Genomic DNA, 19,761 nt, shown 5'->3' on the forward strand with positions numbered 1-19,761 from the left:
CCACACTCTTCTCAATGGCGCTTTCTAGAAGGGTGAAAGGCAATAGGTACAAACTGAAACTCAGGAGATTCTGTTTAAAGATGAAAAAAAAAGCACATCTCTTTTACTAATGGATGATGGAACACCGGTTCATTTCGTTCAAAAACAGCTTTTAAAGGATATTTTAGAAAAATAGCATGATTGAACAATAGAACAAGAAGAGATGCATCTTTCAAAAGGTGGGATCGGCCCAAAAATGAGTCTAATAAGAAGGTGCTGTCACATTTCTCAGAGAGTAGGAATGAATCTAATACCTATACAAATGTATAGATGTAAGACCAGTTCGATTCTGCCTATATGCCAACCTGCAATTAATGTCTAGGACTTATCAATGAATTGTAGTTTATACAATTACCTGTAACATGGGAGGCAAAGAAAATAGGACAACATAGTAATATTTTTATTATTAGATCAATGTAAATAAATAACTGAGATTTAAAACTCTTACTTCATATTTCATTTCTTATTAACCTTTATCTGAGATCAATCTTTAAGTTTAATTTATGTTTCCCTGAAAGAGTATCATCCTTTAATAAAAATTAAAGTTTCATACTATCACCAAGTGTTTGGCCAGACATGGCCCTGCTGTTGCCAGTGAAGTTTCTGCAGGGTTGGATTTAACTTTGCCTCTTTATATATCACTTTTCATTCAGAGCTTAATGTAATTAAATTGTCTGCAATTGCCTGGGAGAGCTATTAGGAATCCATTTTGAACTGTAATATAGAAAATGTATGGTAACTTATTCTTTTATTATTTATATTTTTACCTTATAGAAGAATAACCAAGCCCTACAACCAATAGAGATAGAGAACATCTTCATCAGTGCAAAGGAAAAAGGGCACGCAAGGTGTGGCAAGGATTCTGCTCTGTGGCAGACTGCTTTGTGAATACCCTTCTCATAGCTTCAGCCCTTGAAGTGCCGTACCAGATGTGTACCCTTGTGGAGCAGCTGGAAGGGAATAGAAAATTGTAGCTGGGAAAAAAAAATAAATTCTCTTGCTAGAATAAAAAACTGCCCCAAGAAGCTTATATCCTGCACATATTTAAGAAATATTGACAATATATCTTTGTTGGTCATAGAGAAGTAAAATGTATTCAGCTAAGCTGAACAGACATGAATTTAGCATCAAAAAGATATGACCTATTTGGCCTCTTAGTGGTTATTTTTTTGTTTGTTTGTTTGTTTAATTGAAAAAGGTTCTGCTCTATATGTTTAACTGTATCCATGTCAGTACCAATTTGCTGGTAGAGCTTACCCACCCTGATAAAGCAGTGAGAGTTTAGATATAGTCCTAATGTCTTCTGCTAATGAAAAATCTAAAAGCAAAAATTCAGTCTAGATATGTGTGCACTCAGTTTTCCTCTTCTTGTACTGGAGAGGTAGCATGTGTTCATCTGAGTTTAGTTAATGACTTCCTCAACTTGTCCCGTGCCTTCACCTTGTCACAACAAGCATGAAGAGGGACAGATCTGCGTATTTCCAAGACCTGCTTGGGGTTAGGGAGAGCAGTTAAGCACATGAGCCAGGTAACCGTTTTGCTATTAGGGAAACATGGATCTTCATAGAATCGTAGAATCCTTAGAGTTGGAAGGGACCTCTAAAAGTCTCATCTAATCTAATTCTTCTGCAATCAACAGGGATGTCCAGAGTTAGATTGGGTGCTCAGAGCCTGGTTCATTCTGGTCTTTAGTGTCTCCAGAGATGGGGCTTCCACCACCATCCTGGGCAACCTGTTCCAGTGCCTCACCACCCTGACTGTAAAAGACTTGTACCTTAGAACCAACCTAAAGATCATCAGGGATTATCATGGAAATGCTTCAGTGTGTGCAAGATTGTGGTAAGCTAGTGTTCAGCAAGTGAAATGAGTTGATGAAGGCACAGGAAGAGTCATTTTAATTTATTTATTTCTAATTACTCCCACTAAGTAGTAGTGCCACAGAGTAACCAAATCTTACGCCTCCCCATATTTGATTTGGAAGCTGTAGGATGTTCTTTTAGGTGTAACAGAATTGTGTAGTCTTTATCCTTCAAAGAGATATACAGGGAACTGTCAGGGTTTTCCCCAAATCTTCATACGACATGAAATGAGATGATTGTATTAAGTCAATTATTCTTAGTTATTTTTCAAAAGCATTTCAAATTGTTACTGAAAGTTAAAATTCTCCATTTATTGATGAAATGTGGAAGTCTACTGCAGCTCACTGCTATTCTTCCTTTTTTTGTTTTTGCTTTTTTCCTAGTTTGAGCCTTTACTGATTGAAAGCAAAGCAGCAGCAACAGTTGTACTAATGCTTGATTCTCCAGAAGAGGAAGTTTTGGCCAAAGCATGTGATGCTATATATAAATTTGCATCAAAAGGTCAGTCCTCAACTCAGTAAGCTTTCTTCTGCCTTGCTCATGTTTTGCCAGCCGTTCAGAACTTTTTGGTTTCCTCACACTAACGTTTTGAACCTCTGTCAAAGTGTTGTTTTGTTTTTCCCTCAGAAATATGTCACTCCTGTATTTGCAGTAAAAAAGAAGCCCTATGGTTTGTATGGAGGTTTCTAACATTTTATTGTAGAAATTTATATTCTCAGAGAAATGGTTGTTTGAAAGTTCTTGTATCTCAATGAGATGCATATTCTGAAAGGGAGGGAAGTAGCTATAAACTGCATATCCTAAACTCTTGCTGGCTCTCTCCCTGCTGTCCACAGTAACACAGAAAAGATAGGCAGCTTCCCCCTTAGTTCATTTTAAAATGAATTATAAAAGGAAGGAAGAATACAAGTTGATCTTGGATTTTGTTTCTTTTTGTTTTTTTTTTTTTAATTCACTTTTGCATGTGCGCTTCTTTTTCTTCTTTTCTTTGAGTGAGCAAGGAACGGAAGGCTGTAATCGTATGAAACACTTCTGTTGGTAGAAATCTCAGGTAGAAGTTAGTGATTCAAATCATGGTAGTTACTTCAGGAAAGTAAATTTGGAAGGCAAAAAAATAGGAAGGTTCACAACATAATTCACCTGTACTTCACCAAATAGAAAGCTATCTGTTGTACTGCTATGGTAGTCGCTAGTAAATGTGCGGGTGGCCAACAGACAGGCATCCTTTGCTTTAAAAATAGGAATTAATCCTAGAGAACTGTTCCTATGCATTGAATTAGAAATCCAAAGTGTGTGATGATGTTAGACTATCCATTACACATATTATGAAGAGTTTGATTTGAATAGCCAATTTTAGTACTGGAACTTCTGGCTTCTGAATGCTTTTTCTTTCTTCAATGTTTCTTAAAATAATTTTTTTTTTCACTTTTTATTATCACTGTTTATTTTATCACTTTTATATTAAGTATCCAGATTGAGACAAATTCTGTTGTAACTGGTGTAGCTTGTGAAAGGCATGCGAAAAGAGATTAAACAGATTAATGGTCCTTGATAATGTGATGGTGAAAAGCCAACCTATATCCTTCCCCATCACTTGGCACAGTAGGAACAGGTTCTTCCTTATTTCTCTCCAGAGATGTATGGGATCACCGTTTCTCCTGGTGATCTGCTGTGTAGTAATGTTATCTGTCCAGTTACCATGCTAGCGAAGCACCTAACTTTCAAGGCAGTCATTTTGGATTATCTGTAAATTCATTTAACAGCAAGTGTTGCCAAAACTAGCAAAAATAGTCTCTGCTGCTACATAGCAGCAGGGGCAGGTTGCTCTGCAAGGCAAAGGAAAGCAGGAGTCAGTGACAGCAGAGCACACAAGGGCTCATGGCCTCCAAAATGGGTGCAGTCCCATGAGTACAGTGAGAACACATCCCACAGTGGTAACCAGTCAGTCAATGGTCCAGTGGTCACCGAGCAGTCTGTAGTGTGGTGAGGCAGGTTTGAGGTCAAGCCAAGCAGTCACATCTGTGGTCAGGGTCTGGATCAGTGGATACATGTATGAAATGAAGAGCAGGGGCTTGACTTAAATGCAGTTCCTGATAGAAGTGGAGAGTCCTCGTGTAAGGCTTTTTTCAGAAGGCAGTGAGTCCTGATACATGTTTTCAAACTTTTTAAGATAATATTGAGACCTAGAAGTTACTTTTGTTCTGTTGGAGACCGAGATTCTGTTTTACTGTTATGATCCAAGAAGGAGATCAATGTGACATCACATCCATGAACTACGTTTTTAAAGTGTGTGTTTGGTATATTTTGTTTGATACTTTAAGATCTTAAGATCTTTTTGATGATATTATTGATGTATTCTGACAAATTCATGTTCTACCTATTATATTTTAGGTCACTGAAATACTGTTATACTTTGTTACATTAGAACTATGAGCTTGTTGCTTTTTTTTTTTTTTTAACCTAACTCTTAACGTATTTACTCTTCAGGTGATGAAAACAAAGTGGCACTTCTTGGTCTTGGAGCAGTGGAACGTTTGTATAAACTCATCTCACATGAAGATCCAATAGTACGCAGAAATGCCATGATGGTATTTGGTATCATGGCTTCTAATCGTAAGAGTCTCTGTATTTTTCCATGTATATGGTTGTAGCTGTTACAGCAGTAGGTGGCTCATATAAAATAAATAAATGTTAAATAAAAAAAAAATCCTAAATCAGTAACTCAAAAGAGTTACTGATAAAAAAACTCAAAAGAAGAGATTTCAGAAAAAAGAAAAAAAAAAATTGAAAGATAAGTGTAATTTCTTCCAGTCATTATTTTTGCTTTGCCAGGATGAAACTGGAAGAGTTTACTATTGGAATTCTGCCTATCTGAGAATGCCTGACTACTTATGATACCCAGCTAATGTGGATATGAAACATTCTGAACTTTTACAAAAGTTGGAAATGAGGGATAAAATGCTATTTATCACATACAGAAAATGCTGCATTTACTGAAGGCATTGGTATAGCTGCAACAGTACGAGAGAAAATGCGTTAGATTCATAACATCTAACTCGGGTATCAGCAAAAAGAAATCCTGAACTTTGAAGCACTGATATGCATATTTGCCCAACTTCTTTGGAAGCTGCTGTAGGTGTTCATTATCTGTATCTGAGCTACTGAAGTGGAACTATCTCAGACATCTCTCAAACATTTCAGTTATGGCAAACTTGCATATCTATTATAGCAGTACCATTATTAGATGTATTAACCACAATCTAATGTTGCATTGGACCTTATGCAGAAAAACAGGTAGTGATGGCTTGAAAATTAAATAAAGGATGGATTGTTTTTAGTTTGATTACTGTAAGCAAAAATATTTTATCTATTCACGTGTAACTTGACAACTAAAACTATGTAATGTATAGCAAGAACCTCCTAGGTGCAAGTATTTTCAGTGGGAAGTATTGAGGAACTTTTCAGCTACAAAATAACAAAGAATGTCATTTGGTACTTTAAAATCTCCTGTGTGTTTTCTGGGCCCGTTTTCTTTGTTTAACTTTGGTTACATGTCAGTCTCAATCAAGTCTTTTTGTCACTCGTGGAGTAACCTGAAGTACATTTCCCTTGGAGCAAAATCTGTTTTTTTACTTGCTTGCCAGATAAAAGACCTCACAAATTTATTTCATTGTAGATGATGTCAAGAAGTTACTGAGGGAACTGGATGTCACAAGTTCACTTCTGTCACACCTGGTACCAGAAGGTAACTTCCAGTATTCCTTGTGCAAAAATACTCTCAAAAAGCATTTGCTATTGCTATTTGACCAAGCAGTTTAATAAAATTCTTCTCTTATGATTTGCCATAATACATATTAAATAGATGATCACTTTTATAGGCAGAGATCAGTAATTCATTGGGTAATGTTTTATGCTGTACAGATAGAGCAACATGTTCATGGAGAATTGAGATGCAATTAACAGCTAACATTTGTTTATTTTTTTACTGTATCTTAAACCACAGATTTGTGACCATGTACTGTGCTGAATAAACTTGAACAAAATTTTTTTTTTCTTATAGAAGATGTGGTTATTCATGAATTTGCTACTCTGTGTCTGGCACATATGGCTGTTGAATATACTACTAAAGTACAAATATTTGAGCAAGGTGGATTAGAACCACTTATAAGTCTACTAAGTAGTCCTGACCCTGATGTTACGAAGAATTCAGTTGAATGTATTTATCTCCTGGTACAGGTAAAGTTTATTGATTTAGGGAAAAATAAAAAATAAAAAAAATTAGAGGCAGATGAGCATTTCCCTATGGGGTCAGCAATTTTAAAATATTTGGTTCCTTTACTCTTCAGCACTCATCAGTGGGTATGAAAACTTCAGTTGTCGCATGAACTGTGAATATTACTGATTTGACCATACTTATGTCCAACTTAATGCAATTATGCATGCTGTACAGCAATGTGAGATCAGAATCAGATTCAGATGTTTTCAATTAAATATGTATTGTTTTCTTATTTGGAAAATAGTAGTCTTGGTAATGTGAGTTATAACCAGTCTATCTAAAAGGTTGGAATAATTCTAGAACTGTATTAGTGATTTCATTATGCCTTGTTTTGGCCAGTAAGTCCATAGTTACGCTTGTGAACATCTTTCTGATGATAGGTGGGTGCTGTCAGCAGCTACTTTCCATACTAGAGGGATAGATTCGTTATTGGCTACTTTCACACTCAGCACTAATGTCATCCATATGCTGCTTAGCAAAAGAATGGTGCATTTGTATGTCAGTTCTCCTGCAAAGCTTAAGCGAATCAATTCAATAATGGATTCCGTTTATAACTCTATCTCTTTTGGGGCATCAGAGCATGTCTATTCAGAATCACATTTTTACTATCTCGCTGTCTTTGTTGCAGGGTATATCTGGATAACTGCACCTGGTGCTTGCTTATATTGATAAGGATAATTGCATGCTGCACATGTGCAGTGAGCTATTTAAAAGCAAATTGTAATTTATTTATATTTTTTCTATTTTAATATAATCTACTACTTTCTTTTTATTAGGCAGTATATATATTGTGTAAATTCAAAAATTTTAATCATTGTTTTATAGTTATTGAAGGAAAAGATGTAACCAGGCAACCACAGCGTAGTGGGAAAAGTATTTTTCCTCTCATTGAAATAAATAAAAATTATGAAACTAAATTTTTAAAACTTTCTTAAAAAATAAGTATGTTGAGATAAACATGGCAAAACCAAGAGTAAACTGGCTTCTTTAGCTAGAGCTAAATATTGTAATGTATACCTCAGTAGCACAAAAAATGTGGATTTTAATGTAATGTGGGGGAGATTGTACTAAATTTGGTTCTTGGACAAAAAGAGAAGTCTTTAGAAATGCAGGTTCTTAAGTATTGACTCCTTTTTGTATTTTTGAAATTAGATTTTTGTTGTTCTTTCTGTAAATTCAGGAACTACTGTACTGATTTATTCTCTATTGCTAACATTCCTTGTTGAATATTTTACTGCAGGATTTTCAGAGCCGTGCTGCTGTTTGTGAACTGAATGTAATTCCACCGTTGCTGGATCTACTGAAATCTGAATATCCTGTTATTCAGTTGCTAGCCCTTAAAACCTTGGAAGTAATTAGCAAAGACAGAGAAACAAGGATAATACTGGGAGAAAATCAAGGATTAGATTGTCTTCTGAAGATACTGGAAACCAATGTATAGTTTACTTGCCACACAAGTTTTTTTGTTCCTTTGCTGCTAATGTTTGTGTGACTAATGAGAAATATTGTTCATGTTATGGAAGAAAGATAACAGAAGAAATAGCTCCTTACTTGGAGCTAGCTATAATGGAAACAAAATAAGCAAGGATGCCCAGCTTGCTATAAAAAGCAAAGGGATTCGAAAAAATGTTTGTGTTTGTTTTATTGCCTTATTTATGATACTCTTTTATGTTTGCTGTCCTTTCTCAAATGGTTGTAAATATCAGACAGATTTGCCATATACTTTTTCATATGATGTTTTCTCTAAAATCTTTATTAGATGCGAACTCTGGTGTGGTTTGCAGTTTGAATACTGACTTTGTTTGCTGACTTTCCCATGATATCCATACCTTTAAATATAATTTCCTTCCTTGGAAATGCCATTGTTTATGTTATTATGACACTCACTATAGTGCTTCTTGACTTCACGTGTCAGTCACCATGGGAAATACAATGCATAGAGAAATTTGTGAAGTTTTTGAAATTCTAAGATGTCAGATCCTTTCTGAATATTTGCCTAACCCACTTAGGTATAAATGAGAAACATTTTGGATTTTTTTAGAGTTTTTAATAAGCTGCGTCCTAAAGCACATCAAAGAAAGTATGTATACAAAAGGTACAAAAATGAAAAGATAAAATTTGTACTATAAGCAAACAGTCTAAGAGAAAGTTATGACAATTATCCTCCAAAGTTAAAAGCCAGAGATATTTTAATTGTGGTTTTAAGGATATTTGTCTGGGCTTTTTTCCTCACTAGGAATTCAACGATCTACATGTGGAAGCTCTTGCTGTGCTGGGAAATTGTCTTGAAGATGTGCATACTATGCAATTGATTCGGCAGACAGGAGGCCTTAAAAAGCTGCTTTCGTTTGTTGGAGTCTCTACTGTTCCTGATATTCAGAAGAATGCAGCGAAGGCAATTGCCAAAGCAGCTTGTGATTGTATGTGACTTTTAAAAAAATTATGTATGTGAATTTGTTTATTAAGTAAATTTTTATCCAGAATAAGGTGATCTTCCCTGGTTGAGGACAGTACTTTTGCAAGTACATTGGGTAATGTTCAGATATATATGTATACATTCAAAGATTAACTTATTTTAAGATTAACATTTTTAAATGTAATGTATTCTTGCAAAATGCTGTCTTCAAACAGGAAAATATGAAAAAATACGTAGATCTGAAAGTATGGCTTTTGTCTTTTGTTCAGTGATAACAGGTAACTTACATCTTAAAGCACCTCTACTGACTTAACTTCTCATTGATATCAATTAAGACGTAGCTGTAAGCTCAGTTCCCCTTGTGTGCAACTGCTCATCTAAGCATCAGGCAATTGGATTTTAGGATATCAAGATATTGGATATTAGGAAAAAAAATCTCAGAAAGTAATGGTAATGCATTGGAACAGGCTGTCCAGGAAAATGGAGTCACTGTCTTGGGATGTTAGGGACACAGTTTAGTGGGCATGATGTTGATGGGTATTTGTGATTTTAAGGAACTTTTCCATAATTCCATGATTCAATTTCAAGTACAAATTCCTTTAATGAGGACATGAAAAAAACATTTTGAATGGCTTGCAGATCAATATTTTCAGCAGAGTTAAATGGTTTCATTGTAATCTTTTTATAATTACTCATCCTATGTTTTTTTATAGACTTTTCTATAATTCACCAAGGAATCCTGAATTAGGTAGTACACACTCATCACTTTTTTTGCCCACAGTGATTCTTTTTAAATAAATCTGCTTTTGAATTTCCTTCTTTACACTGGTTTCTGAGTTGAAATTTATGCCTAGTACTGCTATGTAAGAAAATGCAGTGTAAGAAATATACTTCTATCTTCTGTAAATTTTATCGAGGGATTTTTGTAACAGTAACAATGACTGCAGAAGTTGAATATTTATATTTCTATCATTTCATTAAGTTATGGTTTTAATTTATGTGTATTTTACAAATATCTGATTTAATACACAGCTAAAATTATCTCTCCTTTTTACAGTTCAGACCTCCTTTCTTCTTCATCTTCTCTTTCCAATTCTTTTCTCACCTTCCTTAGTTTGACTTCCTGAATATTTGTAATTATGTGGATTGTAAATTATATATTAAAAGAGTAGAATCTACCTTTCCTAGTATTCTGTGTTTCAGTATGCTTTTATCTTTATCTGCTGGAAGCTTTGCAAATCACAAAAAATTATTTTCTTTAATGTTTAGATATCAAAGATAGGAAGGAATCTTCTTATGCCAGTGTTTTCTTTGTGTATTTTTCCAGCATTGTTATTTTATTATGCTACTTAGGACTGTCAGTATCATTTTTATAGTCCTGTGACAGTCTTGTAAGTCGTATGCTAAGCAGATTTATATTTGCTCCTACTACTTTCTATCACATCTTCATCCTTTTCCATATTTATTTTCAAATAAGCATAGCCTTCTCCCTCTTTCACTCCTTTTTCAGTTTTTGTGGCCTAATATTTTAGCAGCTGTTAGTAGAAGCATGTCTGAACACATTTTTAAAGTGCAGTGGCAAGAAGTACACATAATATATTGCAGTGTGGCATATGATCTTATATCATTGAATGTTACCGTCAGCAAAGATGCATCTTCTTGTCATATATCTTTACAAATGGAGTCAGCGTGGTTTCATTATAAAGGTTTGCTCTCTTCTTCAGCCTATGACAGTTGGTATGGATGGAGCAAGCTGGGGAAAATAGATCAGAAGATTTAAAATATTTTCTTCCAAGCTGCAGAGTTTTGGTGACAACCAGTTAGATAAAGGACAACATGTAGCGGTGCAGTATGAACACAATCCAGTTGCTGTTCAGCATGACCCCCAGAAATATTGAATTTATTTCAAATACCTTGAGCTTTTGAGGTTTAAAGTCAGCCTTCCAGTGGAAAGAAAAGTGATGCACTGAGGCTGTCTGAAAGAATACCGTAAAAGCAAAAAGAAAGCAAATATTTATCCCAATATGCAGATGGTGGGTTTTTCTTTTTTTTTTTTTTCTTTTTTTCCTGTTTGGGTCATGGTTGTAAATAAACCAAAAGGCCAGTCTAAACAGCAGCTCTTATTTTTACTGTGCTAATACTTGATTCATGGTAAATCCAATATGATAAAACATAACTCTTAAGTTCTTATATGATTTTTTCATTATACTAACAGTAGCTATAGAGAAGCCTCATTTTTTCAAGTTTGAAAATTGCATTTTATGAATATTTCTTGCATACTTGAGGGAAAAGACTGATCTTCATGAAATGAAAAACTGTACTTCTAGGATAGTGCATGACATTTTTAAAAATCGTATTGGCTGTGCATACAGTAGTGTCTGTTTTTGAAATGATTTGTTTTTTCCTAATGTGATCATAGCAAACAGTTTTGTTTTGTGTGCCTATCAGCCATTTAGAAAGGATTCCTGTAACTTTTGCTTGCTGTTCTTGATGTTGTAAGACAGGCTTAATCACTTTGGAGTTATTCTCTCTATCAGAATATCCTACATGCTACAAACACTATGTTCAATCCTAAGTTGTATCTTCAAGATGCTACTCTGTTTGAGTCTAAATTGATCACATTTCTGTACATGATTATCCCTTTGACACTGAAAATTAGTTTTGTTCTGCAGTGTTATTTTAAATTTAAAATGTGTTAACCTATCAACAGTTCTACTTTGCATACTGAGACTTATAGTGGTAAATTTTATTGTGATTCCTTCCTTGCCCAGCAAATAATGCAGTCACCTTGCAAAATATAGTTTAATGCTGTCAATTACTGAATGTCTGTAAGCAGGTTGTTTGGATTTGTTGATTAAGGAGTGCCTGACTTTCCTCTCACACACCACAATAGCAAAATGCTGTGGAGTGTACATGGAGAAACTGGTGACTGTGATCACTGAAGTTTAGCTTCACTCTGACAAACTATTGGTTTGAAGCTCTCCAAGTTCTTGCAGTTCTTTCTGAAGGGAGCTTATTAAATGTGTTCTGTAGCCCAATTAACATATGGTGTTTTATAATATTAGTTTTTATTTATATATTTTCTCAACTCAAGGTCAGTGGGAGTTTGTCATAATAGCTAATGTTAACTTTTTCCATTTGAAATTGATATAGCTAATTCCAATATTGACAGTGTGAGATGAATGGATAGTCAGTGGGACTCTTTGATCACAACTTTACAGTAAGAAACAGGAAAATACACTTAAAAACAAGTTAGCTTGTAATGGAGTCAATTCATGAAATGCTGGACACAAGTGTTAGTACTCCAGGCTCTTTTGGTTGGATGTGCCTAACTATTTTACTTAGCATTAAATAAATGCATTCAAATGACTTAGGGATCAAGTGATTCATCACTGTAAATGTTGGCATTGAACGTGAGAAATGCTTAAAGACAGGGTGCTATTTAGCTCTATATTCTTTCTGTTGTAAAAACCAAAGGGAACAAAGTGTCCAAACAGAGAGAAGGTCAGTATAAAATATTCTGAAGTAGAATTGGCACCTGAGTCTTAAAATCTTTATAATTTTCATCTATTCAGCTAGCTAGCTAAATATAGATGCATAATTCTTACAGTAGTTTCAAAATCTGTTTGTGTACATCCTTGAAAAGTTCTGTATTCTGCTTAAAATACCTTAAGCCATTGTTTTCATCCATTCAAATGAATTATTTTCGTATCATATAAACAAATTATCTTTAAAGTGTTACAGTGTTTACCATTGCCATAGTAGTTTTTAAAAACAAGAATAATTGTAAAAAATCTGTATAGTACTAAGTAACTCATTGTACAAGAACCAAATTACTGAGGCGTGAAGAACCTCTAGAGGTCATTATTAGGGATTATGGACTACTTTGGCAAGCAACAGGCCAGCAGCATACTTGATTACTTGTCAGAACGGTCTGTAATCCCAATTAAGGTCCTCTCTTGAGAGCTTGCTGATACACATCAGGGTTGTGGCCAAAGTTCTGCAGATGCTTGAAATTCTCTCTGTTTTGTCTGTTGCATCTTTTACTTTGTGACTTCAATTAAATATCTCTGATGATTCTGAAAGCAGTTAAAATTGAGCTAGAGAAGAAAAAACAGCCTTTTGAAGTACATGCATTGAGCCAATTTTTTTCACAAGCAAGTTTTTAATCACATTGTTTTTCCTTTGGGCTTGTGGACTTAGATTTGTTAGCATCCATTCACCATAGACTTAGTTTTATTTAAAAGAATACTTCCACTATTTTTCTTTTTTTTTCTGTTTGTTTTTCCTTCTAAATTTTCATTAGACAACAGGCCATACAGAGACGTTGATCCCTTAAAAAATTAGCAGGTATGAGTGCAGTTTCCAAATGTGCATATGGACTTCATGGCTCCTGAATTTCTTTGATACATTTTAAAATTTTACCATTTAACTATTACTCCAGGAATGTAATTATCTACTTCAGATTATGTGTATGGTTAAATGTTTACTGACCCTTGTAACTGTAGGATTTATATGCTGTTCAATGCTCTTGTAACAAAGTTTTAACTCAGGGCATTTTCTAACAAATACCCAGAAGAGAATGTTTGGACCTTTCCTCCAGACTTCTGATCTAATCCATTCTGGAATGAATGAGGCTTTTACCATGCTTGTCAGACTCCTGTGGATATATTTGATCTTTGTCAACATTAACTAAAGTAAATCTACTGAATGGAAAAAATCTCTATTAATCAAACCTGTAGCATTGCGTGGAACTTACAGCTATCAAAGTTTGCTTTCTGTTATGTAGGCTGTGTGTGTTTAAAGCTGTATTTAATAGACATCTCTTGGACTTCATTCAGAATTCACTGAAGTCTAATGGGTTTTGGATCATGTCCTTTGCGCACATTTCTTAATTGCTAGTGTGTCTGTTAGCAAAATGTTCTCATTTCCATGATATCAAAAGCAAGTGTTTTATAGGAAGAAGTGTATGAAATCAAATTCCTGTCCTCTCACTGATTGGTAAAATGAATGCAGGTTAATACTATTGTTCTTTTTTTGTTTAAAGCTGAAAATAGAAAAATCTTAAATGAGGAAAATGTTGAGAACTGTCTCATAAATCTTTTGGAAATTGATGATGATGGAGTTAAAGTTGCTGCTTCCCAAGCTATTTCTGCCATGTGTGAGAATTTGGCTAGCAAACGTGCGTTTGGACTCCAGGGTAAGTAAGGTGGGAAATGAGAATCTGTGGTTTTCCTTCTGTAAGGAACGTAATTTTGTAGATGATCTTGTTGGATTGTCATGGTTTACTTAAATGTTCATATATACAATTGTTTATTTTTAAGGGATTCCCCAGCTAGTGCAGTTGCTAAGCAGTGATGATGAAGAGGTAAAAGAAGCTGCAGTCATAGCATTAGCCAATTTGACAACAGCCAGTCCTAGTAATGCAAGGTGAGTCTGCAGCAACCAAATCATTATTTAAAAGACTAATCTGAATGCAAATGATAATGTTTGGATTTTTAATGAACGTCTCATCTTGTCCTTATCCTACAAAGCAGGACTCTTGAATTAGCCTGTAAGGCCTTCTGTGGTGCTCATGAGTCATCTGGAATTGGTTGGTTCTCATCAGGTTTACAAATGTTATGCTATCCTTGCTAATGTTTGCTCTATCACAGAGAGGTATGAAGCAGATGGAATGAAAGCAGAGGTATAGGTCATGTTTTGGAAACAACATATGACAAAAATATGCCTCATAATCTAAGAAATTTAATGTGGGGTATTTTTTTCAAAATTCACTCTCAGTAAGTTATCTTTTAAAATGTGATTGCTCAAGCAGTTTTTTTTACTGATTTGTGACAGTTGACACTCAGATATTCTAATATTGGCACTGTCATTCTCTTTTCTATTGCTTCCCAAGTTATAAAGAATGCTCATAGTGCATTCTCTAGAAGAAGTGTACTGTCAGTATCTAAAGTAATTAACAACGGTTGGTTAGTTGACTGTAAGTTCCAACATAATTGTACCAACTAAATTCTACTGTCAGTTGCAGAGTTGTGTTATCCCAACTCTATTAAAATTTCTGTTCAAGGAAAAGAAACAGAGCAGTCTGACATATATGAGCAATCACATGTAACCAACAAACCATAAAATAAAATTCCTTAAAAGTTTCCTGGAATATACTCAAGGAAGTTGTAATCCATTCACAACCATTCTTTGAAGTGAAAAAGTAAAATAATGCACCAAATAAATTATTTGTTTCAATTTATTGATTCAGCTCTAATAGTCACCAGTATTCACTTAATGTTGCCAGATGAAGTTGTAATTTGACACAAGGGAATAATATTCTGTTTTCAGATTCACATAGTAGATTTTTTTTGGTCTGATTTTCTGCTCTCCTCATGTGCATGGCTTCACTTGGTGTCAGTGGGAGTCATACACACATAAAAAGAGCACAGAACTGGAGTCCAGGGGTCAAGCTCTCAGCTCTGCTACAGCTGTTTTTCGTAGTGCAACCCTTTGAGGTTTCACATTGTGAAAAAGGAATCTCTGGAGAGTTTTGAGTTGGTATAACAGCTTTTGCCAACTTGGTCAATGTCTTTTGCCAAGGAGATAGTCATGACATTGTTTAGCTCAACTGCTAGAACAATTCTCTGAGACTTCAGGCAGGGAAGTAGCTGTCTCTGTTCCTCTGAATTATAACTGGGGCTGTTTTTTTTTTCCTGCTGGGCAGTCAGGAAATTGTAAAGGTGGCTTGCATATACTTCTCTCTCCTTGCTATCCAGCTCCAACTACAATATGGAAGTACCAGATAATCTAATCACAGGTCTTCTGTGAAAATCAGGAAGCAATAATTTACATTAAATATGTATATTGGATGAATGCCATGTGACTATATAATTACTTCAAAGCTTCTTTTCTAAATCAAAACCATTAATAAGTCATAGATGGCTCCAAGTGCGACTGGGATCTACAAATGAATATATAGAATTGAACCCTCAGCTGACAGGAGTTGGTATAGTTCCAGCTCACTGACCGACTGCCTGGCCCATACTTATTCTACATCCACATAACTGAGGAAAAAAAAGTAGTTTGGAAAAAATGCATTGCAGATTGGGTTACCGTACTCATATTATTCATTCCAGAATATTTTGTATGTCTATCTTGTAAATCACTGAAAATAAGTGTATATATAATGAAGATGCTGATATACTTTTAAATGATGTGACCTTGGTGTATAATTATGTTGACAGTATTCAGGTCCCAAATTGGACTAATGAGACTAGTGCTCTTTTATTGGCTGTGTATTAGATTCTTGTTAAAAACCTTCAAAGAACATTAAATCATAAAGCTAGTAGTATCAGGAAGACCTTGCAGGGAAAGCACAAGAAAATGGCTGCAGCAGAAGAGAAAACTATTTACTATAAATGTGTTTTCACTGTCTACCATCCAGCCAGATCACAAAATTTGTTCTTGTTGAACATACATACTTGTGTTCTGCTGTATTTATTTTTATGACTGTTATGTTGATTGAAGGATGTGTACCTTGCTCATTCATTGTGTACAGTATATATTAAGAGAATGCAAATAGTAGACAAAACACTTTTTTTTTTTCTGGAGAATCGTTGTTTTTAGGAATATTTGATGAAGAAAAGTTACTTTCCTTATAATATGGGAGAAAATACAAGTTAAAACAATATGTGTTACTTGAGGCTCCAACAATAGCTGTCTTATTAGGAGAGTCTTCCATTGATTAATAACAGAAGAGCAGCATAGGCAATGGGCAATACTGCTCCCCACTAATATGTATTAACCTTGACCTCTAGGTGCTTCCCCACAGCAATGAAAGGCTAGTTCTGCACTCCTGCCCAATCAATCCTTTCTTTCTCAACTGAGACAGCTAATAAAGGTGTCAAATATGGTAGAGCTTTTGTAATTAGAACACCTCTTCACAATGTATGGGACAGAGACTATGTTGTCATCTTATGTCAGTCCCCAAGCAACTGTTATTTGGCAAAAATAAATAAACTGATCAATGACACCAGCCCACGTAGTATTTTAACAAAAGGTCTAGAGCAGAAGAGTCCAATACTAACAATTTTACTGGAGAACGTGGATTTTCAGGATGATCTCCACTAGAATACATAAAAATTACTGTAACTTCTAGTGTATTCCATTGTTCAACCTTCTGCTGCATACCTGATGTGTCATGCTTCAGTAGCACATTAAAAAAAATAGTCAAATGCCTCATTAATTCAAAAACTGATATCCTCAGATTATAATTTTATTAGAATTTTATCATAAAGTAGGATGGAATTTTAGTTGTTCTGTATATTCATTATAAGGTCTTTGTGAAACAGAAAACACTTGGCAAATAAAAATAAAATTTCAAAGATTTGAAGCACTCTGCAGTTTAGAATCTCATGTATTTATTCTAGCATATGGTAGGAAAAAAAAGAAAAAGAAAAAAGGCCTGGGATTGTTACTGTGTGCATTGCTCCAAGACCACACTTGTGATATATGCCAGAATTGGTTTCTGTTTCCCTGCTTCTGGGGAGAAAAAAAATTATGTTCAAATATTTGCATCCATTTAAAATTTTGAAATCCAGTACACTAACTTGCATTGTTGAAAGCCATATACAGTTATATGGATGGCTGAATGCCATTTTATAGAATCCACGAAATCTGTCCTTTTCTGATATGTCCAGGCATCAGGAAATGTAGGTACAGTCACTTCAATGATGTTCATTATGCTCGGATTGAAGAATCACGTACAAATGAAGAAGCAGCAGTGCCATCTATTGGACAGAAACACGAGTCATTCTGTGTTACACAAACCCTGCCTTCAGAACAAACGTTTTACTTTCTCTTCTGCCGACATTTTCCTGTTTGAAGTATAGCCGATTATTTTTACTCTTTACGTATTTATGGTAAGCTAATCATGTTAAATGTAGATCTGACATCCGTTAGAAGTAACAAATAGAAATAAGGTATGGAATGTACCAGTTAGCTATTAGTTAACTTGACCGGCCATTTCCTTCAGTATTGTCTTAGCACAAATGCCATTTCTAATAGCTGCCTTCATAAATCTGGCGCTGTCAGAATGCTGGTTATCTGCTAGAATTACCGCTAAAGGAAAACATCTACTCTGAAATTTGCTGCTTTGTACTAACTAACTAACAGCCTCCATAATATTTGTCTAAAATTGTTTATTTTAAGTGCAAAATTTATAGCATTCAGTTAGTTTGGTCTGGGGGCAGAAAGGAAAGTATGGATTTTCTTTGTCTGTACTAAAAACTGCAGGAAATTGTGGTACCCTTTGGACTGACAATCTGGCAAAATATTTCTCCTGGGGTTTGTAATTTGTGTCATGCCACACATTTCTTAGCATCCTATCCGGACTCAAGATAGTAAATCAGCAAAGCTTGATGTTACGTGATTTTCTAATTCTTGAATTCTTCAGAGGAATCTCTGGACCTATTTATATCAAGAAAACTACATTCACATAGGCAGCTATAGGTATTATTACAGAATCTGGATATGTGCTTTGTGATATGCATGAAGATTTCCGTGATTTGTGAGTAGATTGAGAACAGGAAGCTAGGCTGGGAAATCATGGCTTATAGGCAGCGCCCAGTGAGGAGAAAATGTGTTTCTCCTTTGACTTAAACCAATGTTGCATCTATTCCAACTGTAACTCGTTCTCATCTAATGATTCAAAATATGTCCTTAGTCCTCTGTGTGGATAGTGCTCACCTGTAGTGAGAGTCTCTCATCTTCTTAAGAAGAGATTTTCATTATCCACAGGAGGTTTTATTATTTTTTAGAAGAGTTTGGCTGTCAAGGAACAGATTGAAAGACTGTCTGATTTTTTTTTTTTTATGTTTCAGATCTTGTTATTATCATTAAGAAGTAATGATTATTGGCATTAGGTATTAATATCATTAGATAGCAATCTGTCCTATTAGCAAATGGAAAAGAGTCATAAATTTTCTCTTTCAAGACTGTCAGTGGAACCTAATTCCCATAAACAGATGAAAATTGAAGAGCCAGAATTCCCTGAGATAATTTATTTACATGAATGCATGTGTTAATTTCTGAGAATCGATACGAAAATAATCGTAGTATATGAATGCTAAATTTAAAAACAGATGCGGGTAATAATCCGCAGTACAGCTTTTGTATTTTCATTGTTTAACATAAGTTTGGAAGGAGGAAATCAACAATGGAATTCCACTAGCTGTATTGAATAAAGGTAATATGTTTTAACACTGACCCCTAGTGACAAAATTATATTTTTGAGATACAGCTCAGCCATGAAAAGGAGAGTTTTGTGATTTGTGTTTCTATTTTTCACATTAGTGCCTGTTCTGCTGAGCTCTGTACAAATACAACCAGCTAACTCATGCCATGAATAAATTCCTGTTTTGACGTTCTCTTGCTGTATATCTGTAGTGTGATGGGGACTTTCTAAACAGAAAAGACAGGATGGTTATTACCTGTACAAGCTTTTCTGTACAAGTTACATATTGTTTTGATTGAAAACTTCAACATTTTTTATGGTAGATTTCTTTCTTGTCAAAAAAGCTGAATCAAAGCGTAATGCTGTGATGTCATGCAGAAATGGGTCTGCATTATGACTTTAGCATCATTATTTATCACATCATTTGACTGGTACGCAGCTCATGGACTGTACCCTAAATTATCTTCCACTGATAGGTGCAAAATGTTTCATACAACCACCTGCTGTTCTTTCTTAGACTTGTGAATGTGTGGATATCGAATCTACAGACCCAGACACTATAGCTGCATTTTGCCCAACTCTTTTTTTTTTTTCCCGTGGAAGAAAAGTATTTTACTAGTTGTCATTTTATTTTAACTGTGTTGCTATCAGGAGTTAAATTGAAATCAGAGTCCAGTGTAAAGTATTCATGTCTAACACAAATTTCATGTACTGTATCCTGAGTCTCATGAGGATGCAAGAGTCCTCTGAAGTGTCCCTGCAGTCCCATTCAGTGGTACTCACTGAGATGAATTATACTTCCTATGAATTAAAGGAGGTAGAGAGTTGGAGTAAATTTCTGACAAATCCATTGATACTTTTACATATATATTTTCTTTGCTATTTACTTGTTATGAATCTAATTAAACATAAGTTAACTCGTATAATTAAATATTTTAGTCTAGTTTGAAAT

General features: G+C 34.8%; 1 protein-coding gene across 1 annotated transcript in view; it reads left to right on the forward strand.

Annotated features, from left to right (window-relative positions):
• The window catches only part of ARMC3 (armadillo repeat containing 3), a 57,150-nt gene that overhangs the window by 12,303 nt on the left and 25,086 nt on the right, over positions 1-19,761 (forward strand). The window contains exons 3-10 of the mRNA XM_042817213.1: positions 2,282-2,399; positions 4,386-4,511; positions 5,575-5,643; positions 5,959-6,134; positions 7,415-7,609; positions 8,411-8,594; positions 13,638-13,790; positions 13,915-14,020. Of these exons, the coding sequence (XP_042673147.1) occupies positions 2,282-2,399; positions 4,386-4,511; positions 5,575-5,643; positions 5,959-6,134; positions 7,415-7,609; positions 8,411-8,594; positions 13,638-13,790; positions 13,915-14,020 (1,127 nt within the window). The remainder of the gene's footprint in view (positions 1-2,281; positions 2,400-4,385; positions 4,512-5,574; positions 5,644-5,958; positions 6,135-7,414; positions 7,610-8,410; positions 8,595-13,637; positions 13,791-13,914; positions 14,021-19,761) is intronic.

The sequence above is a fragment of the Centrocercus urophasianus genome, unplaced genomic scaffold, assembly GCF_019232065.1.
Source record: "Centrocercus urophasianus isolate 14NV4802_14NV808 unplaced genomic scaffold, USGS_Curo_1.0 seq_16, whole genome shotgun sequence".
NCBI lineage: Eukaryota > Metazoa > Chordata > Aves > Galliformes > Phasianidae > Centrocercus > Centrocercus urophasianus.